The sequence below is a fragment of the Rhinolophus hipposideros genome, assembly GCF_964194185.1.
Source record: "Rhinolophus hipposideros genome assembly, chromosome: 21".
In the NCBI taxonomy this organism is placed as follows: domain Eukaryota; kingdom Metazoa; phylum Chordata; class Mammalia; order Chiroptera; family Rhinolophidae; genus Rhinolophus; species Rhinolophus hipposideros.
In genome coordinates, this window is record NC_138067.1 from 44,686,086 (window position 1) to 44,713,957 (window position 27,872).

The 27,872-nt window shown below is 53.9% G+C and overlaps 2 protein-coding genes across 3 annotated transcripts; one reads left to right on the forward strand and one right to left on the reverse strand.

Annotated features, from left to right (window-relative positions):
- The first annotated feature begins 943 nt into the window (after nt 1-943).
- MYBPC2 (myosin binding protein C2) lies at nt 944-23,124 on the forward strand. The gene is made up of 28 exons (XM_081031144.1): nt 944-1,601; nt 2,693-2,782; nt 3,283-3,372; nt 3,506-3,654; nt 4,080-4,197; nt 4,907-4,955; nt 5,112-5,171; nt 5,922-6,115; nt 6,387-6,519; nt 7,925-8,049; nt 8,140-8,245; nt 9,400-9,572; nt 11,239-11,404; nt 12,419-12,525; nt 12,848-12,877; nt 13,071-13,210; nt 14,209-14,368; nt 14,457-14,561; nt 14,981-15,169; nt 15,626-15,760; nt 17,193-17,360; nt 17,543-17,631; nt 17,720-17,915; nt 18,166-18,305; nt 19,067-19,226; nt 19,390-19,526; nt 20,787-20,973; nt 22,312-23,124. The coding sequence occupies exons 1-28, from the start codon at nt 1,583-1,585 to the stop codon at nt 22,320-22,322; spliced, it is 3,426 nt and encodes a 1,141-aa protein (XP_080887270.1). The 5' UTR covers nt 944-1,582; the 3' UTR covers nt 22,323-23,124.
- GARIN5A (golgi associated RAB2 interactor 5A) lies at nt 22,934-27,851 on the reverse strand. 2 transcript variants are annotated; one of them, XM_081031236.1, is made up of 5 exons: nt 27,712-27,851; nt 27,390-27,541; nt 26,874-27,004; nt 23,589-23,835; nt 22,934-23,097 (listed from the first exon to the last, which is right to left on the reverse strand). In XM_081031236.1, the coding sequence occupies exons 1-5, from the start codon at nt 27,752-27,754 to the stop codon at nt 22,972-22,974; spliced, it is 699 nt and encodes a 232-aa protein (XP_080887362.1). In that variant the 5' UTR covers nt 27,755-27,851; the 3' UTR covers nt 22,934-22,971. The 2 variants fall into 2 exon arrangements, with proteins under 2 accessions (XP_080887362.1, XP_080887361.1); XM_081031235.1 differs by having other exon boundaries at nt 22,934-23,835.
- Between the last annotated feature and the right edge of the window lie 21 nt (nt 27,852-27,872).

Consider the following 27,872-nt stretch of genomic DNA (forward strand, 5'->3'; position numbering starts at 1 on the left):
AGATCTCCTTGGACCCTTTGTCAAGGACTGCAATGCTGTCGGTCCACCGGGGCCTGCTGGCCCTCAGGGACACTGGGACAGTGAGGGGAGAGAGAAGAGAGACGATGGAAGAGGCAGAGTCAGACCAGGCTAAGCATTGAAGGCCAGGGTAAGGGGCTTGAGCTACAGGCACTGGTGGTTCGGTTCAATTTTTGTCTCTTCCTGACGACTAGAGTTCTTCCCCGCCCTCTCCCTGCTTCCCTTTCTGTCTGGGTCTCTATCCTCCTTCCCTGGTTTTCTGTCCTCCCTCCCTGAATCTCACTCCTCCTCTCTCTGGATTTAGCTCTCGGGTTGGTAGGGCAGGGCGCTAGGGACCTGGTGTCAGCGCCGCCCTCCTGGCTCCCACAGCTCAACCGACCTGCTAGGCCCGCGGGAGCGGCGTGGCCGTCCGCGTGGCAACCCGTGACGTCATGTGGAGACTGCCTCCGGGTTGGCTTAGCGTTCCCTGGAGGCGGGAAAGTTTCCGGCTCATAGGGGGTTTTGGAAAAGGGGGAGGGGGGGAGATGGTCAGGAAGAAAACCGGGAGGGATTTGTCTTCCGTCACACCGGGTCCTCACCCTGCGACACTCCACCCCCCCGTCCTTCGCCTTAACCCCCAGACCCCACACCCTTTCCCTCCCACACCCACCTCGTCCTCGTCTCATAACACCTGGGGTCCACGAGATCCTCTCCTCCCCCAACCCCCTACCCCCACCCGGCGTCCAGCCCCCCCCCCCCATTCAGAAAGCCACAGGTCCCCCTGCCGGGAAGGGAGCCAACGTCCGGGCAGCCCTCCAGGGCCTTCCCGTCCTCCCGACCCGCCCCCGCTGGGGGCACCCACGCCCGGTGCCTGCCGCGCCCGCTCCCGGAATCGTCGCGGGGATTGGGCCGGGCGCTGTCCCAAAAGAGGCGGTGGCCAGTCCGGGGTCCCAGGTGGCTGGGGCCCCAGGCCTTCCGGTGTGCCCACACTCGGGGGCGGGACTCCGGAGTCCCCAAGCCTCAGTGCCCTCCCTGCGGTCACAGAGACCTCCCCCCTGCAGCCGTCCTGCATTCGCTGGGAAATCGGACCCTCCCTCCTGGCTCTGGTTTCTCCAAAAGTCCTGACTTGCAGATACTAAGAATGGCTTTCTAGACCCTGTCTTCTCCCACCCGGGAGCCACTCACCCACTTTAGACCCCAGCTCCTTCCTCTTCCTCCTCCTAGGACCCAGGAGTCCAGGCCGTCATCCTTGTCCTTTTCCCTGGGTCCTAGGAATCCCCCAGACCCAGGAATCCAGGCGCCCAGCACCTCCTTCTTTAGACCCAGGTGTCGGAACCCAGCCCCCTTCTCCCTGGGGACCTGGCATTCTGCCATCTCTCCATGTCCAGCTGTTATTTCTCGCCCTTTAGAACAAGCGGGGCGGACTGAGGCGGCAGGGGAGGGTGGGAAGGCCCCCCGGATGCCCCCTGAAGCCTCCTGGGAGTCACGGCACTCCTTAAAGGGCTCCCTCTGGGGGCCCACCTGTCCTCCCTAGGGCCCAGCCGGACACAGCTGCGGTCAGAGGAGCAGGAGGAGATCCGCCGACATGCCTGAGGCAGAACCAGGTGTCTTTCAGGCCTCCCTCCCTGTGTGGAGCTGGGTCCTTGTTTCTGAATAAGGACGCGGGGCTCCTGTGTTTGGGGTTGGGAGAATGGGGTGCATCCTCTGTGTGGTACAGAGTTCCCACCCTTGCATGGCATGGGGGTCCCCTTCCCTGTGTGGTCAGGGGGTTCCTTTCTCTGAGGAGAGTTGGGACACCTATCTCTGTAGGGAGAAGTTCCCTTCCCTGTGCAGAAAGGGGGTTCCTTTTTCTGTAGGGCGTTAGGGGCCCATCTCTGGGTGCAGATGGAGAATCTGTGAATTTGAGCCCCTTTTCTGGATGGGGTTGGGAGTCCTGTGTGTGTAGATTGGGGAGTCTTTGCTTGGTGATTTGGGTTCCTCTGAATGGGGATCGGGCCACTTCTCTGAGTGACGATTGGAGCCTTTCTCTGTAGGGGTATGTGGCTCCTGTCTGAGTGGTGAAGAGAACTCTGTATGAGGACGAGGGGACCTCCTTTCTATGGGAATTGGGACTTCCCCATGTTGGAATTAGGGGATCTTCTCCATAGAGGGGCTAAGCGCTTTTCTTTATGTACAGATTGGGGCCCTTCTTTGAATGGGCCTGGGGAAGCATTTCTTTATATGGGGATGGGGCTTCTTCTCTATGGGTAGTGAACAGAAGAGAGAAGTCCACGGAGAGGGCCCCCTCCTCCCCGGGTGTCCAGACCACTGGCACCAGGCCAACCACGCTGTACAGTGGGGGTCGAGCCCCTCACTGCAGCTGGGGTGGCCCACAGTGGGCCAGGAGCCAGCGGGCAGGGCAGGGCAGAGATGCTGTGGTCAGCACAAGGTGTTCCGTTTCCAGCCCAGGGGAAGAGCTAATTTTACCCCCAGGTCCCAAAAGGTCAGGGCCTGGTGGCCTGGGTGGATGAGACACAGCCTGCCTGAGGCAAAGGGAAACCTGATCCCACAGACTCTCGGGATCAGAGATAAATTTAATTTATCTGCACGGTCTGAACACCTGCCTGAGGGAGGAGGGGCCTAAGGCCTGGACTCCTGAATTCTGGAAGAGGAAAGTTGGTGAGCGTGCGCTCAATTGTGAACATCTACCTCACAGCAGCCAAAAAGGCCCCCGAAGGCAAAGATGATGCCAAACCAGCTCCCGAGGAAGGCCCCCCTGAGGAGGCTCCGGCAGAGCCCCCCAAAGGTGACATGATGTCCAATAGGCTCAGCAGAGCCTGGACCTCATCCCCAGGCGCTCGCCCCTCGGCACTGTCCCTGCCCTCCCCATGGCCCCAGAGCTGACCCATGCCTCCCCTGCTCACAGCCCTCACGGCCCCCCAGTGCCCCCAGGACATAGCCCAGTGCTCCAGTGTGGCCTTCAAGCCTCACCCAGCCGCTGCCAGCTCAGAACGCCCTAGTCCATCTTTAAACCTCTCCTACCACAAAGCCCCATCCAAGTCCCCCCAGTGCACCACCCTCCAGTTTACAGATGGGTAAACTGAGGCCCAAAAAGATGGGGTGGCCTGGCCAAGGTCACGCAGCCCCCTGGGTGACACATGGTCTTTCCCAGATCAGGAAAAGCCACTGTGCCCCATGGTCTTTGTCCTCTGAGCAGAGGGTCCCTCAATGGCTCTAAACCCTGTCCCCAAAGTGGCCTGTTGCCTCTTTCCGGCCTACCTAAGGCCCCCTAATCCTGTCTCCCAGGAGAAACCCCACCTGAGGAACAGTCCCCCACTGCTGAGGAGCCCACTGGCATTTTCCTGAAGAAGCCAGAGTCTGTGTCAGTGGAGAATGGTGAGGGGGATCTGGGGGGAGGAGGGGATGGGAACCCAGACTCCTGGGTCTGAGAGAGAAGGCGCTGGAGGACTTCAAAGTCCTCTCTATAGAGTCTCCCTTCCATCCTATCCCTCCCCCACCGCCCACCCAGGAAAGGACGTGGTGATTGTGGCCAAGGTGAATGGGAAGGATCTCCCCAGCAAACCAACCATCAAGTGGTTCAAGGGGAAGTGGATGGAGCTGGATATCAAGAGCGGGACCCGATTCTCCTTCAAAGAAACCCATGACTCTGCCAGCAATGTGAGGACCCCCGTGGGACGCTAGGGCGTGGGGGCCGGGACTGGAGGTTGCGTAGGCCTCACTTCTCAGAAGGCCTGGGAACCTCTGAGGGATAATCATGGGCCTGGAGCCCCACAGATGGAGAAGCGGAGCTCCAAGGGTGGAAGTTATTCAGGGCTGCGTGGCAGAGGTTGTCCTGGACAGGAGAGGAGAGCGTTTGGGTTTTGCATGTTGCTCTTGGGCACGGCCTGTCATCTCCAGAAAAGTTTCAGGGGATCAAGGACATGAGCTCCCAAGGTCAAGGATTGTGTAGGAGTGGGACAGCTGGCCTCTCCTGTAGGGAGGGGGTTGGGACGTGGAGAGAGAGTTGTGGGTGGGCTCTGGGGGATGTGGTGTGGCGCTGAGGGGGGTACACATGCACCCACACCCCTGGCCTCGGCCCCCAGGTGTACAACGTGGAGCTGCACATTGGGAAGGTGTTACTGGTGGACCGTGGCGATTACCGCCTTGAGGTCAAAGCCAAGGACATCTGTGACAGCTGTGGCTTCAACATCGACGTGGAGGGTGCGCTGGTGGGGGGATAGGAGCCAAGGGTTGTGGGTTTGCGGTGGGGGAATAGATGTGGGGTGAGGCAGGCACAAGGTTTTAGAGAAGCGAGTACAGATTCAGGGGCCAGGGTATTCCAAATTGGGGAGAGAGTCTGCAGGCTTAGAGCGTGCGGGGGTGTAGATTTGGGGATGCGAGTGTTCCGCATTTTCAAGTGCTCTTGTGAAGGCTCAGAAGGCAAGTTTTGTAGATTCCACAGTCACAGCATACAGGCTTGAGAAAGTATCAGCAAGGGCTTGGGAAGTGAGGGTATCCAGGTTTACAGAGTAAGGGTGTATGGGTTGAGGGTGAGGGCGTACAGGATTAATGGCAGATTACACAGACATGGGGGCACATGTATGGAGTCCTGAGGGTGTACAAGCTCTGGGGGTCTGCAGCCCAGGATGTGTGGGGGCATAAATACGGAGAGCATAGGGAATCAGTTTGCCCACACCTGAGGAAAAGGGAGTGTTGGCCCATGTGGGAGGGGGAGTAGGCTGCTGAGAGAGGGTGGCAGCCAGGGAAATGAGTCTGCAAGTAGAGGGTGTCAGTGAGGGGGTGTGCTGGTACAAGAGGTGAAAGAAAAGGGGCCTGGGGTAGGTTGCACAGGCCTGGAGGGGTGCTCTTGGTCTTAGATCAGGCCTTGCCTCCAGCTCACCTTCCCTCTTACCCTATTGCCTCTCCCCAGCGCCCTGTCAAGACTCCGCTGGGCAGAATCTAGAAGCCTTCAAGCGTTCGTGAGTAACCATGGACCCTGGGGAGAGGGGATGTCTCCCTGTGGAGGGGGAGTATGGGAGAAGGGAAGATCGGGCAATGCAAGGAGTTGGGGACCCAAGGTGAGTCTAGGGGGACAGAGACTCAGTGGAGTTCACACCCACTCTCAATGGCCACAGGGGTGAAGAGAAGTCAGAAGACACGGGTGAGCTGGATTTCAGTGGCCTGTTGAAGAAGAGGTAAGCCCACCCCGCCTTGATATAGAGAGGGGACATGGGGGCTCAAGGAGGAGAAGGACGGTGGGTGAGGACCCACTGCCCTTGTTGCTTTCTACTACCATCGATGGACTCCCTGCTCACCCCTCCACCACCTCCTCTCTCTACGCACTCCCCGCCCACTCAGCCACCTGTCCATTCACCCCTCCACCCACACCCACCCGACCATCTGCCCATCAATTCACCTACCTACCCACCCTTCAACCCTTCATCCTCACGTCTACTTTCCTGCCCACTCAGGCTCCAGTTCACCTACTCACCTACTTGTTCACCCAACCAAACATCCATCTATCCATTTGTCTACCCACCCACCAATCTCATTCATCCATCCAACCGGCTACCTATTTATTAATCAACTAATCCATCCATCCAACTCTCGGCGCATTTGTCCATCCATCTACCCGCTGTCTTCCCACATGTCCATCTACCCATCTGCCATTACACTCAGCCATCCAGTTCTGAATGAGGAAGGGATGGCACCTGACGTGGGGGTCCGAAATATCCCTCTGGGGCAATGTGGGGAACAACCTGAGGGGAAGAGATTGGATGGAGGTCAGGAGGCCAGGGTGGAGGCTGGGGCAATGCTCCAGGAAGAAGAGAACACAGGATAACAGGCCTAGAGAGAGAAAGTGACTCAGGCAAGATGCACAGCAAGTGAGCACAGAAGGCAGAGGGAGACCCCATGGTGGCCCAGCATGCTCTCCCCACCCTCAGGGAGGTGGTTGAGCAGGAGAAGAAAAAGAAGAAAGATGATGATGACCTAGGCATCCCACCTGAGATCTGGGAGCTCCTGAAAGGGGCAAAGAAGAGTGAATACGAGAAGATCGCCTTCCAGTATGGCATCACCGACCTCCGGGGCATGCTGAAGCGGCTCAAGAAGGCCAAGGTCGAGGTCAAGAAGAGTGAAGGTCAGTGCTGGCCTAAGGGGAGATGGGTCCTGCCTGTAGGAACCCCAGCTTCGTGGGTATTAGATATTTGGACCCTGGACCTATGTTTTGGAGGTCTCAATTTGAGGAGTAATAGAATCCTGTTCTCAGGGACCTCCAAGTTTGTAGGAGGCTTCTTGATCTTGACCTTGGAGAGCCCATGGTCTGAGGAGAGAGACTTGGCAGCCCTGGGGATTACCAGGGCAGTGAGAACCTCTCAGTTCCACCCACCCCTGTATTCCTCCATCTACAGCCTTCATCAAGAAGCTGGATCCAGCCTACCAAGTGGACAGGGGCAATAAGATCAAGTTGATGGTGGAGATCAGTAACCCAGACCTTCCCCTCAAGTGGTTCAAGAATGGTCAGGAGATCAAACCAAGTAGCAAGTATGTGTGTGGGGCAGTGTCTGGGTGGGTGAGATCCAGGGCCCAGAGAGAGCACCCAGAAATAATGCTGGCCACTTTTAACCAAGAAAGGGCACCGCATCACCCATATGAAAATTGCAAATACCTCAGTAGAAAAATAGACTAAGGCAAGAAAGACCAAGAATTCAGTTGAGAGGAAACCCAAATGGCCAATACGCTGTGAAGTACACATTCAACCTTGCCAATAACAACAACAACAACAATAATAACACAAATCAAAACATCAGTCTTTCTGCTCTCTAAATGGGCAGAAAGACTTTACAAAATGGTAAAACCCAGTGCTGGAGAAGACATAGGGAAGTAGGTCCACAAATGCTGCTTGTGGGAATGTAAATTGCTAACTCTCCAAAAGGGCAGTGTATTAGAAAGCCTTTAGATTGTACAATTCTAGGTATTTATTGTAAGGGAATTACTGTGGTTATGCTTATTTAGCCACGAGGATGTTCACCAAAGCATTTGCTGTTGTAGCAAAACATGAAAAGCAACCAAAAGGCACACTTTCATACTCAGGTGCTGTGCAGTCACTAAAAAAGATATTCTGAAACGTATGTACTAACTTGGGAAATTGTTCACAATTATTACATGCAGAAGGATAGTTCCCATTTCTACTTCACAAAATGTTATTTACATATGTACAGATAAAAAGATTGGAAAGGCAGAGGCCAAAATGTTTGCAGCAGTGATCTCTTGGTGGGACAGTTACGGATGTGTTCTTTTTAAATTATTTTTTTCCTTGGCTGTGTTTTCTAAATTTGTCATCATGAGCATTTTGGATAAGATAAAAAATTCTATTAGTGAAGGTACAGGTTAAGTTGAGGTGACAGAGTTCCTAGAATACATTACTTTAAGTTAAAGAGAAGTTGTGTTTCTAGTTGATGGGGGCAGGTGGGCCAGCTCTCCTCTTAGAGACATTTCTGGGACCCAGTTTTCTTATTTTTGGCTACACCATTTCCTGTGGCATTCTCATCTGCGTGACTGAAGCTGGCTTATGGGCACATCAGTGTCTGGCAGACAAGGAGGAAGGAGAAAAGGCCAGAGCAAGCAATTCAAAGTTGCAGATGACCTAGCAGTTACTCACATCATATCCATTCATATTCTATTGGCCCACGCTCAGTAGTGCAGCCATCCCAGCTGCAAAGGGGGCTGGGAAATGTAGTTCTCTAGGCGGGTTGCTGTGTGCCACTGCTAAGTGGAAGGAGAAGATGGGTATGGACAGTTAGCATTTTATCCCTGGTTATTTAAATAGTGGAAATTGGATCATCTATCCCCTCGTGCATAATTTGTCTCTGAGAAGGAGTGACTTGGAGGGAGAGGGTAGATCTACCCCAGGGCTAGGCCCTGGGTTGAGGTGAGATTTTTGCACCAGGTACGTGTTTGAGAATGTTGGTAAGAAGCGAATTCTCACCATCAACAAGTGCACCATGGCGGATGATGCTGCTTACGAAGTCGCTGTCGCTGATGAGAAGTGTGTCACCGAGGTCTTTGTCAAAGGTGAAGCCGGGATTTGGACCTGAGCTTGGGGATTAGGGTTCTGGAGAGATCCTGAAACTACTGACTTCCAGTCTCCACTATGCCCCACAGAACCTCCAATCCTGATTGTGACACCCCTTGAGGACCAGCAGGTGTTTGTGGGCGACCGGGTGGAAATGGCAGTGGAAGTGTCGGAAGAGGGTGCCCAGGTCATGTGGTAAGTGACTTTTGAGTCCTGATCTCCATACAAGTGCCCACAGCTTCTTTGCATCAACCCTGATTTTTACGGTCTCTCTTGGAGACTTTGGATCGTTACCCAGTAGCTACTAGTAGTCAGCTTTTCTCTATAAATCCCGACCTTCACCCAGGACCTCCAGAAATTCTAGAACTCCTGACTTATACGCATTCCATCCATTTCAGGGTCCTTTTCCTGATCCCTGCTATTTCAGATTCATTAAATTATTTATTCATCTATTCAACCAATCATCCATCCTTTGGTCTATCCACTCATACATCCACCCATCTGTCTCCACACCCACTCATCCATCCATTCATCTACCCATCCATCCCATTGATCAATCCATCCATCCACCCACCCATCCACTAACCCACCCATCTACCCATTTTCATTCTTCCATCACATCTACTCACCCATCCAACAAATACTTATCAAGCACCTATTGCGTGATGGCACTCTTCTACGTATTGGAAATATAATGGAGAGAAACTATATCAACATAGTACCTGCCCTCATGGAGTTTATAATCTGGTAAATTGCTGTGGTGTGTATGTATAAGAGGTGGAGACAGGTTATTAGTCATGTCACCATATGAATATATATGAAAATTCTATTTTCTGACAAGTGTTTCAGAGGAGCAGTGACTGATGCTGCAACTACTTTTTAATAGGAAGAAGGGACTCAGGAAGTCAGGGAAGGCTTCCTGGAGGAGGTGACAATTGAGATGGAATTTGAATGATGAGGAGGTAGAAGTGCAGTGGGAAGGGAGGAGTGTTCCTGATAGAGGAAACCCAATTACAGAGGCCACAATATTTGACATCTTTCTGTGATCCCAGGACTTCCTCCATGCTCTGACCTCTCTACATGACCTCTTTTTGTGCTCCATGACCTACAGCCAGGACCTTGAGGCATCTATCTCCCTGTGACCCATGACCTCCTCTTTTTTCTCCCCTTGACCCCCACCTGTGACCCACCCGTTCAAGATGACTCTGCCAACCTTAATCTCTCCTCCCTCCCTTCGGACTCCTGACCCCTGCTCAGGACTGTCTCTCTGGCCCCTGACTCGCCCTCTGATATCCAGACCCAGGGCTGTGTGGACCCCTCACTCCCCACTTCATGTCCCCTCCACCCAGGATGAAAGATGGCGTGGAGATGACGAGGGAGGATTCCTACAAGGGGCGGTTCCGCTTCAAGAAGGATGGAAAGCGTCACATTCTCATCTTCTCGGAAGTGACAATGGAGGATAGGGGTTGCTACCTGGTCATGACCAACGGCGGCCAGTGCGAGGCCGAGCTCATTGTGGAAGGTATGGGGTCTTCAGGTGGGGCTGGAGCCGCACTGAGCATGCTTCTCTTCTCAACTCAAAAGATACCCAGGCTCTAAATCTCAGAGTTGTCCCTGACACCCGTCTTTGCCTCATACCCTACATGCAATTCACCAGCAAGTTCTGGTGGCTCCGCCGTCAAAGGAGATCCTGAATCTAAGCACTTCTCCCCACCTCCACGGCCCTCCTCTCGCCCCGGTCTCCATCCCCTCATGCCTGGACTATTGCAGTAGTCTCCTTACTAGTTGCTCTGTTTCTACACCTGCCCCCCCACACACACATACCAGCCAGAATGATCCCTATAAAGTGTTAGGTCAGATTGTGAGAACTAAACACATTCTGTAGTCTAGGTGACAGTATAGTACCCACATCCATTTCCTGGATTGAATATTCGATTATAGTTATCTAAGATGTCACCATTGGGGGAAGCTGGGGGAAGTGTACACAGGTCTCTATGCACTATTTTTGTAAACTCCTGTGAATCTATAATTCTTTAAATATAAAAACTAAAACAGAAACATAAAAACTCATTATGGGCCAAACAAATGATGGTATATTCATATGTCGCCATAAAAAAGGACACTTTTTAAATTTATTGTTGTGGAAGGATTTCCAAGATACAGTAAGTCGTCAGTTAATGTCGCCGCTAGGTTCTTAAAACTGCAGCGAAATGACATATAATGAAACCAATTTTACCATAGGCTAATCAATATAAACAAGAGCTAAGTTCCTGCGGCATCTGATCAGTTATAACAAAATAACATTGAAAAAAATGACTTTCTTCAAGGACCTGCTTTTGGGTGAAAAAACAAATGTACTACTGTTTGTATAAAGGGGAAAAGAGAGGAAGGAAGGAAGGAAGGAAGGAAGGAAGGAAGGAAGGAAGGAAGGAAGGAAGGAAGGAAGGAGGGAAGGAAGGAAGGAAGGAAAAAAGGAAGGAAGGAAGGAAAAAAGGAAGGAAGGAAGGAAGGAAGAAAAGGTGGAAAGAAAGGGGAAAAAGAATGTACATGCACATTTTCTGTCATAGCTATAGACTGTCTGGATGACACCTTTGGAGAAGGGACCTAGATCTACACGATTAGAAGTGGTTGGGTGTGAGATTTCCCCCTCTGTATGTAAATCCTCTTATCATTTTATTTTTAAACCATGTAAATGCATTGGTTTTTTTGGGGGGGGGGAATTTAAATGTAAATCAGATTCCAGCTGTTTTCCCACCGCCCTCCTGCCTCACTCAAAGTCCTTTCCGTGACCTCCAAGGTGCATGATCGGGCCCTGTCTGACCCACCCATTTCATCTGCCACAGTCACCTCCTTCGTCTGCACTGGCCTGTTTGCTGTTTACATACCGACAAGCCTGCTTCGCTTCACAGGACCTTTGCACATGCTGTTCCTGTTACCTGGGGACTCCTGCAGCCTCCTGTGGACTCCTCCCTGTCTTGCCTCATGCCCCCTTCTTATACATTTATGTGTTTCCCTGTTCACTGTCTGTCTCCCAGCTAGAATGGGAGGTCCACAAGGCCAGCAGTTGTTTCTGGGTCATGGCTGTGTCCCCAGTGCCTGGTAGAGTCTTTGGCACATAGTCGGTGCTCACAAATATTTGTGAGGCGACTGAAGCTGTGACAGCCCCATCTCCTTCTCTCCTTATCCAGAGAAACAGCTGGAGGTCCTGCAAGACATTGCCGATCTGACGGTGAAGGCCTCGGATCAGGCCGTATTCAAGTGTGAGGTATCTGATGAGAAGGTGACAGGCAAATGGTATAAGAATGGAATCGAAGTTCGGCCCAGCAAGAGGATCACCATATCCCATGTGGGGAGGTGCGGAGTAGACTGGGGAGGTGGCTGGGGGTGTGTATCAGCTAGCTCTAGCTGCAGAACAACTAACCCCAGACTTAGTGGTTTAAAAGAACAAGGATTTATTTAATCATGAATCTGTGGGTTGGGGGGAGGCTGGCTGATTTAGGATGGCCTTTCTTGTGCCTCTGTGGTCAGCTGAGTGTCAGTTCTGCTGATCTTGTGATTTATCAGGACCTCAGCTGGGAGAACTAGGCTGCCTCTGCTCTGGTCCTTGTGATGCCTCATCTCCTAGTACGGCTCGTCCTGGCATTGTCATGTGGGAGAAGCAGGGGTCCCAAGAAAGTGCAAGGGAACAAGGCTTCTGTGGCCTGGGCTGGGAACAGTCCCCATGTTACTTCAGTCATATTCTATTGAGCAAAGGAGTCACAGGCTGCGAGGTCTCATTGCCAGGGCATGGATACAGGACGAGCAAAATCTATGGCCATATTTGCAGTCTACCCAGGGGCATCTAGCTAAGGAAATAGGGGCTGGAATTCAACAGGTAGCACATGGACACCGAGACAAATACCTGGCTATCTGAGGAGTGCACAGAGCCAACATGATGTCCATAGAACGTTGAGTCCTGGTGGGTTTCCTGACAAAAGGTTTTGGTGAATGTAGTCTTTCTCCAGAGATTGTCAGGAGGGGATCAGGAGGGCCCAGCTGCCCTCTTCCAAGTGTGAGAAACCCTGCCTGCTGGTGGTGTCAATAATGGCAAGACTGAATCCTAAAGCTTAAAGGGCATTCACTATATGCTTTACAACCCTGGTGTAGATTGTTATCTTTGCCTCCATTTTATAGATGAAGCAACTGAGGCACAGAGAGGTTAAGTATCTTGCACCAGGTCACACAGCTAGTAAGGGGCAAAGCTGAGATTTGAATCCAGCATTCCAGAGCCTAGAATGTGGACATGTAGATGCACTTAGGAGGGTGTTTCTCCATGGTGACCCCAGGGTGACCTGGCCTGACTCCTTCTCTATGCCCCCAACCCCTTAGGTCCCACAAACTGGTGATTGATGACGTCCGCCCCGAGGATGAGGGAGATTACACGTTCGTGCCCGATGGCTATGCCCTGTCCCTCTCGGCCAAGCTCAACTTCCTGGGTGAGGAGGCCCCTTCGTTTTCCCCCAGGGTCTGTATGCTCCCCTCAGGATTAAGTTTCCCTGACTGCACAGTTGGGGAGATAGCGGGCATCTGCTGATCACAGGGGCAGTCAGATGAGAAGATGAGGGAGAGCACTGTATATATTTCAGAGTGACCATGTGGGAGATACATGAGAGAAGGGACACTCATGGTCCTGAACCCGCCCTAGCACCCAAGGTCTCAGGGTGATGCCAGACACTCCCCTCTGCCTCTGGGGTGTGATGGTGGGATGAAGGGCCCACTGGATTCACACCTCACCTTTCAGTCTTCTGTTTCCCTCAGAAATCAAGGTGGATTACGTCCCCAAGCAAGGTAAGGGCCTGCGGCTGCTGTGGTAACCATGGCCTGGGCTCCCGGGTCTGAGGGAGGAGGGGCTGGGGGCCTGCACTCCTGGGTCTCTGTGGCTGGCTGTTGGAACCCAGCTTCTCCAGAGATTGTCGGGAGGGGAGCAGGAGGGCCCAACTGCCCACTTCCAAGTTCCCCAGAATCTCTTTTCTGCCACCAGAGCCACCAAAGATCCACCTGGACTGCTCGGGGAAGACCACAGAAAATGCAATTATGGTTGTGGCTGGAAACAAGCTGAGGCTGGACGTGGCCATCACAGGGGAGCCCCCTCCTGTCGCCACGTGGTTGAAGGGGGATGAGGTATGGTGGAGCTTCCCCTATCTGTGTCTCTCAGCTCTGCTGGGTTAATTCAGGCAAGTGGCTTTCCCTCTCTGAACTTCAGTTTCATTGTAAAATGAGGATTGTGGTTCCTTCTTCGGGGAGTTGTTTTGAAGATTGGCAATTATATTTGTCCATCACGCGGTACTGTCCTAGCACATAGTGGGCGTTCCATCCATCCATCCATCCATCCATCCATCCATCCATCCATCCATCCATCCATCTTTCCATTCATCAATTAATTGATTAATTCATCCATCCATCCACTCATCCAGTAATTAATCAACTTGTCAATTTATCCATCAACCAACACAGTTGTCCATCCATCCATCCAACAAATATTTTCACCTTGTATGTTCCAGGCCCTGGGACAGTTCAATTTTTCTTCTCTCCTCTGGGCTCCAGTTTCCTCTTCTGTAAAAGGGATAGACTCAGTCTTCATTCATTCCTTCGCTCAGGAAACACCCCCTGAGCTTTCCTCTATGCCAGGCTCTGTGCACAGGCATTGAGGATACAGCCATGAATCAGACGCAGCCCCTGCCTTCCCGGAGCCCTCACTTTGGGAGAGAGGCAGACACGTGCCCAAACAGTCACAGTCCATGGTGATCGGGGATGAGATATAAAGGGAGGTACTGGAATCCAGGGGATGGGACCATCACTTTCAGCTGAGGGCATCCAAGAGTGCTTCCTGGAAGAGGCGACTTCTGGGCGGGTTCTAAAGGATGGGTAATAGTAGAGGAGACAGAGAAGGTCAGGGCATTGCATGCAAAATCCTGAGGGTGAGCCAGTCCGGTGTTTTTAATTAAGGGTGGTGTTTGGAGGGCGAGGAGGGCAGTAGGGAGGAGTGATGAGGCTGGTGCAGGTCCAACAGGTCCTTCTGCTGGTCCTTGTGCATGGTGGTGATGGGGAGTCATTGGAAAATTCCTAGCAGGGGAGGGGCAGAGGCAGGTCTGGGCAAGGCACCTGGCGGCTGTGTCCAGGTGTTCTCAGCCACCGAGGGCAGGATCCACGTCGAGAAGCGAGTGGACTGCAGCAGCTTCGTGATTGAGAGCGCCCAGCGGGCAGATGAGGGCCGCTATACCATCAAGGTCGCCAACCCCGCCGGTGAAGATGTGGCCTCCATCTTCTTGCGGGTTGTGGGTGAGCAGAGAGAGCCAAGGGGGCTGAGCTTGGGGGTGGTTTCGCGAGGCCGTCAGGGTCCCCCTGACTCTCCTGCCTCCCTCACCAGATGTCCCAGACCCCCCAGAGGCTGTGCGCGTTACTTCGGTTGGCGAGGATTGTGCCACCGTTGTCTGGGAGCCACCCAAGTATGATGGGGGGCAAGCAGTCACTGGTGAGTCCCTGTGTGCCAGAGTTCCCATGGCCTCTGACCTCTTTTAGCCCTGATTTCTCTTTGACCTCCAAGAGTCCTTAGCCTCCTCAGTGACCTCCCCCCTCTGAGACCTGGTTTTCTCCTTTGACATCTTGTAATCCCTTCGGTCTTTGCATCAATTTTTACTCCCTGACGACCTGGGAACCCAGCCAGTAGCCTGGGATTTTCTGTGACCCCTGACCCCAATTCATGACCTGTGACTCCGCTTAATCCCTGACCCCATGACCTCTGACTGCTCTGTGATCTTGAAATCAACCCAAGATTCATGGCTTCAGGTCTCTCTGGGCCATGTAACCTTTGACTCACTGCCCCAACTGACCTGTGACCCCCTCCATGGCCTCTCCGTGACCTCCCACGCCTCTCTGCTTGGGGCAATCCAGGGTACCTCCTAGAGCGGAAGAAGAAGGGTTCTCATCGCTGGATGAAGCTGAACTTTGAGGTCTTTACGGAGACAACCTATGAGGTCACCAGGATGATCGAGGGCGTCCTGTACGAGATGCGGGTCTTTGCTGTCAATGCCATCGGGGTGTCCCAGCCCAGCGTCAACTCCAAGCCCTTCATGCCTATTGGTGATGCTCCTCTCCACCTCACTGAACCCCCACCTCTGACCCATGCCCTGCCTGTCATTGATCTCTGACCCTACACCCTGGCCTTTGACCCTATGGAATCTGCTGACTTCCGTCCTCTCTCCTCCAACAAACTAACATATTGACCGCAAGGCTCACCCACCCTCCTGACCTAGTGTATCAGCTGCCGACCTCTGTGCTCCTAGACTCTGTGCTATGGCCTGGATATCCCATTGACCTCTGAGCGAGCAGGCTAACACCTATCCCTGCCCTTGCAGACCTCACTATCCCTTGATATCTTGTTTTAATGACTCTTGTGACATGTCCTTGCTCATTGACCTTTGGCCTACCATATTGATGGATTTTCTGACCAGTAACTCCAACTCTGACCCCTGATCCTCCCTGCTGACCCCTGACCCCTTATTTACTCCCACCTCCCCTTTCTCTGGATCCTTACAGCTCCCACAAGTGAACCCCAACACCTGACCGTGGAGGATGTCACAGACAGCACCACCACCCTCAAGTGGAGGCCCCCAAACAGGATTGGGGCGGGCGGCATCGACGGGTACCTGGTGGAGTACTGCCTGGAGGACTGTGAGTGGCCCTGTCTGGCTTGGTGGGGGGCAGCGGCTCACATGGACCCTAGTGGGTATCCAGTTCAGGGGACTGAAAACAGGGCAGTGCAGGGACTCATCTCTGGGGCAGTGTGCTGCCCTTGTGGTGTCTCTACTGAACGTGAATTCCTGGGCTGGGAATTCCTGGGCTGGCCCCCAGTGACCAGCTTTCCCTCTCCTCTTCCCTTCGCCCTTTTTCTCTTCCTCCCTTCCCTACACACATCCTCCACACAGCAATACTTTTTCATCTATCCATCTACCCTTCCATCCAAGTATTTACTACCTACATTCCTTCTTCTCATCCATCCATCCATCTTTCCTTTCTTTTCCCCTTCCTTCCCCGCTCTTTTATTTCTCCTTCCCTCCCTCCCTCCCTTCTTTCCACTGTCCACCTAGTCATCCATCCAATCATCTCCCTAAAAATATTTTGGATCATTCAACTGTCCATCTCTCCAGTAACATTTTTTTAATCAATAAATCTCTCTTCACCATCATCTTTCTCCACCCCCTGCCTTCTCTCCACCCATCCATTTATCTGTTTGACCATCTAACCATCTATTGTCTCTCCATCCATCCATCCATCCATCCATCCATCCATCCATCCATCCATCCATCCACATATTCATCCAACCACTCATCCATATTTCCACACATCCAACTCTCCATCCTCCACTGACAGACCCAGTGCTGTGGCTATGGGCAAATCTCCAACATGGTCGTCCCACTGGGAACACAGACAAGATCCTCTTGACACCACATCCCAGGCCTTAAAGTCAGACAGATGTGGGTTCCAATCCTGCCCCTACGCTTTCTAACTGTGTGACCTTGGGCAAGTCTCTGAGCCTCAGGTTCTTCATTTAAAGATGGTGGGCAGTTCCCATCTTGACAGGGTACAGTGATGACTGCATTCAGTAATGCAAGTAGGTGACGGATGGTAGGACTCTTGTCAGCTTTTTTCCTTTTTCCCTTCACATTGCTCTTTACCCCATTCCTATGCTTGGCAGCCCCTCCCCAATCTGTCATCACCACCCCGATGCTTCAGAGCCTACTCTTGTTAGACTTCACTCTGTTGATTGTTGGTCTGACTTACACTGGTTCACCAACCCATGGCAATAAATTCAAGATGGAAAGGCACTTGTCACAGGGGCAGGAAATTGAGGAGCTGTCTCTAAGCACTACTCCCAATTCCTTTCCCTCTCTGAACCTCAGTTTTCTCATCTCTAAAATGGGAACAACATCGCGTGGAAGTGGGAATGATGAGCTAATGTGTGCGCCACTCTTCGAACCTGGTCATAATAAGTGCTTAATAACTATCTGGTGCTAGTTCAAGGTGCGGGATGGGCTAACAAGCTGAGGGGCGTGCAGAAAGGTCTTGAGGGAAGGTCGTCAGCACCCCTCCCCTCCTCTCATAGCGGAAGACTGGATCCCGGCTAACACGGAACCCATCGAGCGCTGTGGCTTCACCATCAAGGATCTTCCCACGGGAGCGAGAATCATCTTCCGGGTAGTTGGGGTCAACATAGCAGGGCGCAGTGAGCCGGCCACCCTGGCTCAGCCGGTCACCATTCAGGAGATTGTGGGTGAGCAACCCCTGCCCCTGCCCCTGCCCCCCTAAAGACCAAGTTGGTGTCATTCAGCCTGCCCGTCCCGTGCCGTCGTTAGGGCGCCCCCTACAACCTCGTCACCGTCACCGTGGTCTCCCCATCCCTCTCGCAAGCGTCCCCAGCCCAGCGCTGAGCCCTCCCTGTGTTTGTGTCCTCAGAGCAACCCAAGATCCGACTCCCGCGCCATCTCCGCCAGACTTACATCCGCAAAGTGGGGGAGCAGGTCAACCTCCTCATTCCCTTCCAGGTGCGTGGGTTGGTGTCGGGGTCAGGGGTCAGCTCATGCGGGGCGAGACCCCAGCTGACCTCTGCTCCCTGCCCCCCCCCTCCCGCAGGGAAAGCCGCGGCCCCAGGTGGTGTGGAAGAAGGCCGGGGCGCCTGTGGACTCCTCCCGCGTGAACGTGCGCACCAGCGACACGGACACTGTGTTCTTCATACGGCAGGCAGCGCGCTCGGACTCCGGGGAGTACGAGCTAAACGTGCAGATTGAGAACATGAAGGACACAGCCACCATCCATATCCTGGTCGTGGGTGCGCCGTGGGGGCAGGGCGGGACTACCATGTGCCAAGTGGGGATGGAGGGAGGGAGGTGAGAGGAGGATGGCTCAGGAGAAGGGAGGGAAGAGATGGAGTGGGGTGTGTATGAGGTGAGAATGGAGTAAAACGGTGAGGAAATGGGAGTGGGGGGAAGGCCTAAGAGATCAGAATAGGGAGAGGAGGCCAGGAGGTTGGCATAGGAGAGGAAGCCTGGGCTGGCATGTAACAACCACCCCCCTTCCAGAAAAGGCAGGGCCACCAATGAACGTGATGGTGAAGGAGGTGTGGGGCACTAATGCCCTGGTGGAGTGGCAGCCCCCCAAAGATGACGGGAACAGTGAGGTCACGGGGTATGTCATCCAGAAAGCCGACAAGAAAACCATGGTGAGTCCAGAGGGGCCTGGGGCAGAGTGGGGTGAGCCAGGGGTGGGAGGAGAAAAACTGGCCGATTGTCAGAGCAGATGCTGCTGTACTCATTTCCCAACTGGGGAAACCAAGGCACCGAGAGAATGGGAGGATGGGCTGAGGCTGGGAGGGAAGACTTTGGGCTGAGATTTGGTGCACGATGGGTTTTCTTTTTCTCTTTTTATGGAGGTAAAATTCATATAACAAGATTACGCATTAACCATTTTAAGTGGCATCTAATACATTCCCCGTTGTGCAACCACAACCTCTATCTAGTCCCAAGACATTTTCATCACCTAAAAGGAAACCCGGTACCCACTAAGCAGTCACCCTGCCATTCCCTGTCCCAGGCCTGGCAACCACCCATCTGCTTTCTATGAATTTGCCTATTCTGGACATTTCCTCTGAAAGGAATGACAATAGGTAGCCTTTTGTGCCTGGCTTCTTTCACTCAGCCTCCTGTTTTCTAGGTATCAGTGCTACATTGTAGTAGGTGTCAGTGCTTCCCCCTTTTCATGGCGGGCTAATATTCCATGGCTTGTATCTACCACATTTTGGGTCTCCCTTCACCGGCTGCTGGGCTCTTACTTGGGGTGTCCCATCTTCCAGTCACGTGAATGGTGCTGCTGTGAATCGTGGCTTTTCTTAGCTCTGCTCACTTTGGTGTGCTTTCCTCATCTCCTGACCCTTCTTGTGTCTGTCTCCCCAACTGTCCCGGCCCCTCCGTGTCTCCACGCTAGGAGTGGTTCACCGTCTATGAGCACAGCCGCCCCACCTGCTGTACTGTGTCCGACCTCATCATGGGCAATGAATACTATTTCCGCGTTTTCAGTGAGAACATTTGTGGGCTCAGCGACTCTGCTGGCCTCTCCAAGAATACAGCCCAGATCCTGAAGACAGGTATCACCACGCACCTCCGTGGGTTCCAGTCCCCCTTATTGGCTGGGGTCCGACCGTGACTTCTCTGCACCCCCCGACACACACACATACTCAAGGTTAATGGCACCTGGTTGATGGTGGGGGGCAGTCAGGATGAGCTGCCTTACAAGTGCATCTCCTCCAGGTATCAGCTGGAAACCACTTGAGTATAAGGAGCATGACTTCCGGACGCCTCCCAAGTTCCTGACGCCACTGCTGGACCGGGTGGTCGTGGCTGGTTATGCTGCTGCTCTCTACTGTGCCGTCAGGGGCTACCCAAAGGTGCCGTGTGCGCGTGCGCGTGCGTGGGAAATGTTCGCCAAGATGAAGCCCCACTCCTCCCCGCCATACTGGCTCTTCCTCCCCGACTTCTCTCTCCTTTTCTAACCCTCTCTCCTCTTCTGACTAGAGCCCAGGTCTCAGATCATTGCACTCAATTTCCCTCCAAAATAGAAACCTTGGGGGGTGCAGGGCAGAGTGTCTAAACCTCCAGGGCCCGTTGTGTCTTCCTGTGCCACCAAGTTTCATGACTGCTTTTTGGGAACACGGACACTTGTGGCTCACCTGGACCAGGGGTTGGCAAACTGTACCCGGTGGGCCAAAGCTACCTGCCACTGGTTTCTCTAAATAAAGTTTTATTGGAACACGGCCCTGCATACTTGCTTGCATATTGTGCATGGCCACAGAGACCACAGGACCTAAAATATTGACTACCTGGCCCTTTACAGACAGCTTGCCACCTGCTGGTCTAACATTCTAAGATTTTAGCTTTGGCCCCTGTAACCACACTGTGGATTCGTTAGTTCACCTCCTCCATTTCTATTTATGTGCATCATTCTCTAAATCCTCCACTTAACTCATTTACTCCACTTATTTATTCATCTCCCAATCCATTCATTTACTCAGTTCATGCATTCATTGCATTTGTTTATTTACATCATTCATTTATCATTCACTCCATTTATTCTTTCAACACACATTCGGGGGCTTTGTACGTGCTGATGAATCAGACAGGAAGACCGACACTAATTCAAAGTCACACAAATGACTACAAAATTATAAAGGGTAGCAAGTGTGCCAGAGAAGTGCAGGCAGTCATGAGTGTGTGAAAAAGGCCTTTGGGCTCCAGGCCAGGGCCCAGGGAGTGACATGTGAGCTGAGACCTGAGACAGGAGAAAAGAGGAGGAGAGAGCAGAATTAGAAGAGGGAACAGCCAGTGCCAAGGTCCTGAGGTGGGAGCCTGTCCCGTGTGTTTCAGGAACAGCGAGGCGGCCTGTGTGGTTAGAGCAAAGGGAGGGAAGAAGGGGAGTGGGAGGTTAGACCAGAGGAGTAATGTAGGGCCCTGTGGGCTGCAATGAGGAGTGAGCTCTTCCTCTTACAGAAGAGACTGAGGGTCAGAGAAGTGACTAGTCCAGGGTCATCCAGCCAAAATTACGAAGTGGCACAGCCAATATTAGACTCCAACTCTCTCTGCCAAGGCCCGTTGGAAATGACCCAGGGGACACTTTCTAAACTGGCCTCCTCTCCCACTCCTCTCAACAGCCGAAGGTCGTCTGGATGAAGAACAAGATGGAAATCCGTGAAGATCCCAAATTCCTGATGACCAACTACCAGGGAATCCTGACACTGAACATCCGCCGACCATCCCCCTTTGACTCGGGGACGTACTCCTGCCTGGCTGTCAATGAGCTGGGGGAGGCACTGGCTGAGTGCAAGCTGGATGTCCGAGGTGAGGAGGTGGCGTCCCGGCCCCTCTGCCTGGCTGACCTTCACTCATGCCCTTTACAAAGCTAAGTGGAGGCCCTGCTCTGAGCAGAGCTGAGGTCAGAGCTCTCAGACGGGGCCCGCCAGGAGGAGTGGGAAACCGGAGTCAGACCCAAGAGGAATGACGCAGGGTGACGGGCTGGAGTGGAGGCAACACAGGGCATCAGAGTGGAGGTGGAGGGAGCACCTGACTCGGCCTGGGCAGCTGTCCAAGGTTTCCCTTGGAAAATTTTGGAGTTGAAGGACAAATAAGTGAATGAGGAGAGCTTAGCAAATGATCGCTAAGGCTTCCAGTGGGCAGATATGCGGACACAGCGTCAAAGCAAACATGGGTGGTGGCCCAGGACCGGGAGCCATGGGAATCCCGTAAAACCTCTTCCCCCCGCATAGCCTGTCCTCAAGCTCTGTTCCTCCTGCCTCTGCCCTGTCCCCTCCTCTCAGCCCCAGCCTTGTTCATCCTTTCTCCTGAATTCTTACCCAGCCCCTCCCTCCCTCCGTGTCTCTCTCCAGTCCACCACATAGGGCTCTACAGGGCTCTCTCTATGCAGGGTTGGCCTGCCCTGCCTGGACAGCCCAGCAGCCCTGCAGCCCCTCAGCCTCATGTCAGCACCCTGCATCTGGCACCCCCGCCCCTCTCCAGCCTTACGAGCTCCAGTTTTCTTCCACACTGTTCCAGTCACACCAAGCTGTTGGCAGTTGGACAAACTGGCTATGCTTCCTCCTGCCCCTGGGACTTTGCATATGCTGTTCCCTTTATCTGGAACACTCTTCCTCACCTTCCCAACCCTGGGCTCCCATCCATCAAATATTTGCCACTAACCAAGTCCCTCAGAGGTGGCTTTCATAGTCCCTCCCTGACTGTGACTTCCCCTGGCCCTGATGACAACCTAGCAGATAGAAGTGGCCGCAAAGGCTCAGAGGGCCCACTCTCCCAGTCTTCACGTCTGTCATTCTTGCAGGATGACTCAATTTCTTATGTACTGCTGTCCCCTTTATCAACAATTGAATCAGCAATTGAATATCCCCGTTTCAGGATTCCAGAGATGGCTTGTTGCCCACAGCTGCTCAGAAATCCCTGATCAGAATGTTCAAGTTTGGGGTTCAAAACGACAGTAATTCCTGGCACCATGATGTAGTGTTGGCCACCCATGTGGGGGGTGGAGCAGAGTGGTAAAGGGGAGACTTGCTCCCCCTGCTGGTCAAGTGGACCCAGCCTGCCAAAGGGCCTGGCAAGGGCACAGGCATTGGGGAAGCCAGGTCCCTGCGGTCCCCCTTACCCACCCTTTTCTCGGTTCCTCCACAGTGCCGCAATGAAGCTCTCTTTCACCAGTCCAGATAATTGGCTGCTGAGTTCTAACCTGGACCTCCCAAACAGGATTTCCCTTTTCTGAATTATCACTGAGAAGATAGTCTTGTCTGGAGTTGCACTTGTCTGTTCTTGAATTTGTAGCTCTGCCTTCCTCATCTGTAGGGGTTTGTCACCTGGGGATGGGTAATGGGGACAGCCAGGTTGGCGTGACAACCTCCATAAGGCCACCCCCTGATGGAAACAGACCACATGGAGGCTGCCATCTTGGAACAGCTACTTTAGTGAGGCAGCTGTGCTGTCATGGCAACTACAGAGCGGAGGGGAACCCATGACTGCGGGGAGGCGCCTGCCTGGGCTAGCTACCCACGGGGAGGAGGCAGGCTGGCTGCTATGGCAAATGCAGTGAGGCTGGGAGGAACCAAAGGCCAGGCTGGGAGACTACTCTAGTGAGGGAACCGGGATGGAGTGGGGAGTCACAAGGTCTCAGGAGTGGCCCCAAGGAGCCAGACGCGATGGACTGAAGACCACATTGAGGTGACCATACTGGAAGAGCCACTTCCGCCAGGTGGCCATGTTGTACTGGTGATGGTGATGAAACTGTTCGTGACTTGGTTGGTGGTTCTTAAGTGGCCGGTCTTTATTAACGTTAGTAATTCATCTGTTTGGCCCTGAAATTGGGTACATAGATCTCTGGCCCTTTGGTGACCTCAAGGGTGTTGGGGGAATCACAGTCCCCAGAGTTGAGGCCTGTGGGTTCAGTCTGGCTTCCATGGTTCGAAGCTGGGTACAAGAGATAATTTGTCTCAGACGCCTTGACTGCTGATGTGGCCACGTTTGGGGGCGGGTGGGGGACTTGGTATTTACTGGGAAGGCAGGAGGAGCAGGTCTCCAGAGGAAGAGGCCCCACAGGTTCTAGAGCCACCACCTTCAAGGACAGGCGTCCCTCCCCTCCCCAGGCCTGACAGGGAACTGGGCCTCTGGCCTGGTGGACCTCAGCCTTCAGGGCCAGACATTCCCTCCCCAGATTCCACTGTGGAGGGAGGCAGGGGCGGGTGACGGCCAGTTAGGGAACTACAGCCACCTTACACTGGGGTACCAGAGCCCGAAGACCCTGCCTTATGCTGAGGTCCTGTTGTCCTCTACGCACCGACGGCAAACCCTTTCAGGACGCAGGAGTCCAGGCCTCGCCCCGCGCCGCACACCCAGGAGTCTGGCCCAGCCCCTCCCACTCGCTGCCCTCCTCTCTCCTGGAAGCCCCGCGCTGGCACCACCTCCTCCTCCTCCTCCGGGGTCAGATCCTCGTGGCCGTCGTCCTCCTGCGTGAAGGGCACGGCTCCCTGGGCTGAATGGAAGCGCAGGCGGTAGAGCAGCCGCACCCACTGGCCAAACTCCCGATCGAGGGTGTCGCGTGGGGCCCGCAGCTGCAGGTAGAAGGCACGGCCGGTGCGGAACTTCACCTTGAGCTGCCAGCGGCTTTCGTTGTGGACGAAGAGCTGGACGAACTGCAAGGGGAACAGCCTGCTCGGGCGGAAGGGGCGGCCTCAGACTCCGGCCTCCCTGGCTCCGCAGCTCCCCCGAGCCGCTGTGCCCTCGGGGTCGGGGGTCGCCCACCTCGCCCACCCCTCTCTGCCAGGAAAGGAGTCCTTTGTCCCTTCCTCTGCCTCTTGAATCTGATCCATCCCCAACTTCCATCCAGAGAGCACTGTCTCCTGCTGGTCCTGTCCCCTAATCCCAGACTCGAACAGACAGCCGCCTCCTTGAAAGTTCCGTCTGGATGTTGCACCGATGTCGGACACCTAACAGGGCCAGCAACCAAATTCCTGACCTTACGCCCCTACCCCAAACGGGCTCCTCTCCGACCCGGTCTTAACTACCTTCTGCCACCTGCTCGGTCGGAAATCGTGGAGTCGCTCCTGCCTTGACTTTCTCACATCCTCATCCAGTCCTGCCACCGAATGCTGACGGCTCCACGGTTAAACTGTATCCACAGTCCGACCACTTGTAACTCCCTCCACCGCGTCCACCCCGATGCAGCCGACGCAACTTCCCTGCTGCGCTCCCTGCCTCGGGCCCTGGCCCGTCTGTTCCCACGCGGCCGCCAGATGGCGCGCGTTAGCACCTGCGTTCGCTCCCGGCCCTGGCGGCCCAGAGTAAAGGCAAAGTCCGCACGTTGACCAGGAGGCCCTGCAGGATGTGCCTCCTTCGTTCCTTCTGTGCCCTCTCCTCCTGCCCACTCCCCTCGCTCACGGGCTGCAGCCACACTTGCCTCCTCATTGTTCCATAAACCTGCCAGGCTGTGTCCTACTTCAGCACCTTTGCACAGGCTGTTCCCTCTGCCTGAAAACTTTCTCCAGACACCCCTATGGCCTGGTCCCTTCATTTCTCTCTAGTCTTTCACAAGAGGCACCTTCTCAAGGGGGTCTGTGTACAACCTTGGCCTACTTACAACCATGACCACGCTTGCAGACCTCCCCACTGGCTCCTGTCTGATATGTTTCCACAGACCTTTTACTCCATCAGACAAATTGTCATTTATTCTCTCTGCCTTCCCAGAAGGTGAGCTTGAGGGCAGAAATTTTGGCCCGATTTTGTTCACTGCTGGTCCCCCAGTACCCAGATTGGTACATAGTAGGTGCTCAATGGATGCTTGTTATTTGAATAAATGAATTCCTCAGGGTCGTCCCCCCCTCACCCTCCCCCAGGCCTGATTCAAGGTCCAACAAGGCAGCAAACAATCCAGAGAGGGTGGGTAACTTGGCTTAGGTCACACAGTGGGATTTGAACCCAAGCCGTCCATGTTCTGAACCACAACACTGGGGAGCCACATTGCCTCCTGGGGACCAGCAATTCTACCTCCTGGAATTGATCTTACAGACAGCCTCACACTTGTGCACATGGACGTCCCCTGCCTGCCACACAAGCTGTAAGCCCAAGAAACCGGACACAACCTCAGTGTCCCTCATCTATTATGTCCTGAAATGGAAGAATAACATCTGACATTTACAGAGTGCTCACTCTGTGCCAGGCGCTGTTCCAAGCATTTTATACACATTTCCTCAGGGTATCCCCCAGCAGCCCTGCATGTGGGCTTTCCTCTTATACTTATGTCCCAGATGAGGAAACTGAGGCACAGACAGGTCGGGAACTTGGCAAAAGCCAGTGAAAAAGAGGTGAAGCCAGAATTTGAACCTAGGCCATCTAAAGACAGACATTCATTCAAGGGTTTTCCCTACTACATTGTAACAGCAAGAGGACAGATGTAAGCTTGGTATCCAAGGGACAGTTTGTTTAATCACGTATGTCCAAAAGAGGACCTGGTGGCTATCTACACCCATGTTGCTATGACATGAATATTGATATCATGCTGAGGGAGTGAACAGAGGGGAAAGAAGCATATAGCATTTCTCTGTGGCTGTTTTTTAAGAAAGGGCCAACACACAGTAGATGCCCATCCGAAATGGCCCAGAATAACTCTGGGCTATAAGCTGGTTAGAAGGGAGGGGACAGGGGTGAGTCCTCAGGTTGAGTTTGCAGAGCAAGCTCAATATTATTACTTCAATGGTATGTGTATTTGGGGGGAAGAGAATGCTGAAGGAGGTTACAAGGGGCAAAGCCCCCTCAGCATTGTCCTTAATGTCCTTCAAGCTGTAGGGCATGACGCAGTGAACCGTAAGATCAATGGGAGGGATATACCAATTAGCACTGAAAAGGAATACTGTAGAAGAGAAACTATCCAGTACACCACAGGGCATCTGAATACCACTTTGTGAAATGTTTTAAACTTATAGAGGGGGATAAATAAAGGCTGTAGCCTTAAGTTAGTACAGGTCAGAAGCAGATTCTGCCACTATCTGCGTTACAAAACCAACCTGCGGATTTCAGAACTTAAAAGATTGTGGTCGTGTGTGTGTGTGTGTCAATGTGAGTCAGCCTTCCTTTTTTCCTTCCTTCTCTCTCTGTGAGATGTAGTCAAAAAAGTGAAAGCCACTGGCAGAATATTTCTATACACGATACGCACATAAATGTTTTGGTATTTGCAGCGGGAGTTGGAGGCGGCTGAAGGGCAGTGTGTAGCATGGCACAGGAGCTCAAGAAATGTGAGGCTGGCAATTACAAGGAGCCTGAGGTTCTGATCCCAGCCCACCTCTGACCCACTGGGACCTTGGACAAACAGTTCCTCTCTCTGGGCCTCAGTTTACCCCTTTGGAGGATGGGGGCTAAGGGCCCCCACTGCATGAGAGTATGACGTCAGAGATTATGAGCATGGCCAAGGGGACACCTGGCACGCAGTACTTGCTGTCTGAAAGGTCCTTCTCTTGACCCCTGCCAGGGTGTGGTTGAGGACTGTCCCGCTCATGTTTATCTATCCCTGGTTTCTGGTCCCTGTGGATTGCCCTGTCCTCATTCTCCTGGGTGGCCAGCATCCCAGAGAGGGCTGGTAGCCATCCAAGGCTCCTGGCCCTAGGGGTCGTCGGGGTGAGAGCAGGTGCTACAGGGGGCCCAAGATTCCCAGAGCTGGAGAAGAAGGAGGTCCAGGCTGGGGCGGGAACAGTCACCCAAAGAGCTGCAGGTGTCCGTTCTCCTTGGCAGGGCCTGCCAGCAGCAACAGGTCTGGGAGTTCCAGGGCTGGACTGGAGGCTGCCACCCCCATGGTGACCTTATTGGCGACTTCTCCTAACCGGGTCACCTGGGGTCAGGGGACAAAGGTTAGAAGCTGGATAGATGGAGGGGGCAGCTTTGGGGAAGGATCAGAAGTCAGGAATCTTGGTAGGATTAAGGGTCATGAAGCAAGTGAGTTAAACACCAAGTAAGGGGTCAGATCTCCTGGGGTCAAAGGTCAGGAGTCACACAGGAGTTAAGTCACAGAAACTGAACAAAGGGCATCAGAGGCCAGGTTTCACACAAGCTAAAGGTCTGGAGGTGGGGGGGATTAAGGCGGAGGGACTGGTTAGGAATCCCGAGAGACGGACTTTTCGGGGAAGCGGTCACAGGCAGGGCGAGCAGGGCTTCCCACGTAAGGAGGTCGGAGCTCAGGTCCAGGCTCCGGCTCCGCGGGTCCTGGGGCTCCACACCTGCACGAAGTCGCTCTCAAAGATGGGGAAGTCTCGCAGCTGGTGGAACTCGCCGCGCAGGTGGCGCTGGAGGCCTCCCGGCCGGCCCGTGGGGCAGGCTGGCACGAGGGCGCGCTCCGGGTGGGCCAAGTTCGGCGGCCTTTCCCAGGAGGCTGGGCAGGGACCCCTGGCCGGTGAGGTCCGGGGCACACCCCCGCGGAGGACGGGGGCTTCCGCGCGGTCGGCCTCCGCGTCTCCGGCCCCCTCCCTCCGTCCCCACCGGGTCTCACCCTCCAGGCCTGATTCCGCCTCTCCCCTGCCATCCCGCCAGGTCCCGCCTCACCTGCTCCACCCAGGGCCGGCTGAGGCTTGTGCACCCGCTTCATCGCGACATCCCGCCCCTTGAGGAACTGAGGGCGGTGCCCGGGGAGAAAACCCGCCGCGGGGCCGCAGGCTACGTGACGTCACAATACGGCGGACCGCGAGACGCCAGTGTTGTGACGT

Excerpts from the sequence above, each read along its gene's own strand:
- MYBPC2 (XM_081031144.1), top strand. Across the intron at positions 2,783-3,282 it reads TCCGGCAGAGCCCCCCAAAG|GAGAAACCCCACCTGAGGAA; the intron begins GTGACATGATGT and ends CCTGTCTCCCAG. Across the intron at positions 3,373-3,505 it reads GTCTGTGTCAGTGGAGAATG|GAAAGGACGTGGTGATTGTG; the intron begins GTGAGGGGGATC and ends CCGCCCACCCAG.
- GARIN5A (XM_081031235.1), bottom strand. The coding sequence starts at position 27,754 with ATGAAGCGGGTGCACAAGCCTCAGCCGGCCCTGGGTGGAGCAG. Across the intron at positions 27,542-27,711 it reads GCCGGCCCTGGGTGGAGCAG|CCTCCTGGGAAAGGCCGCCG; the intron begins GTGAGGCGGGAC and ends GTCCCTGCCCAG. Across the intron at positions 27,005-27,389 it reads TTGAGAGCGACTTCGTGCAG|GTGACCCGGTTAGGAGAAGT; the intron begins GTGTGGAGCCCC and ends CCCTGACCCCAG.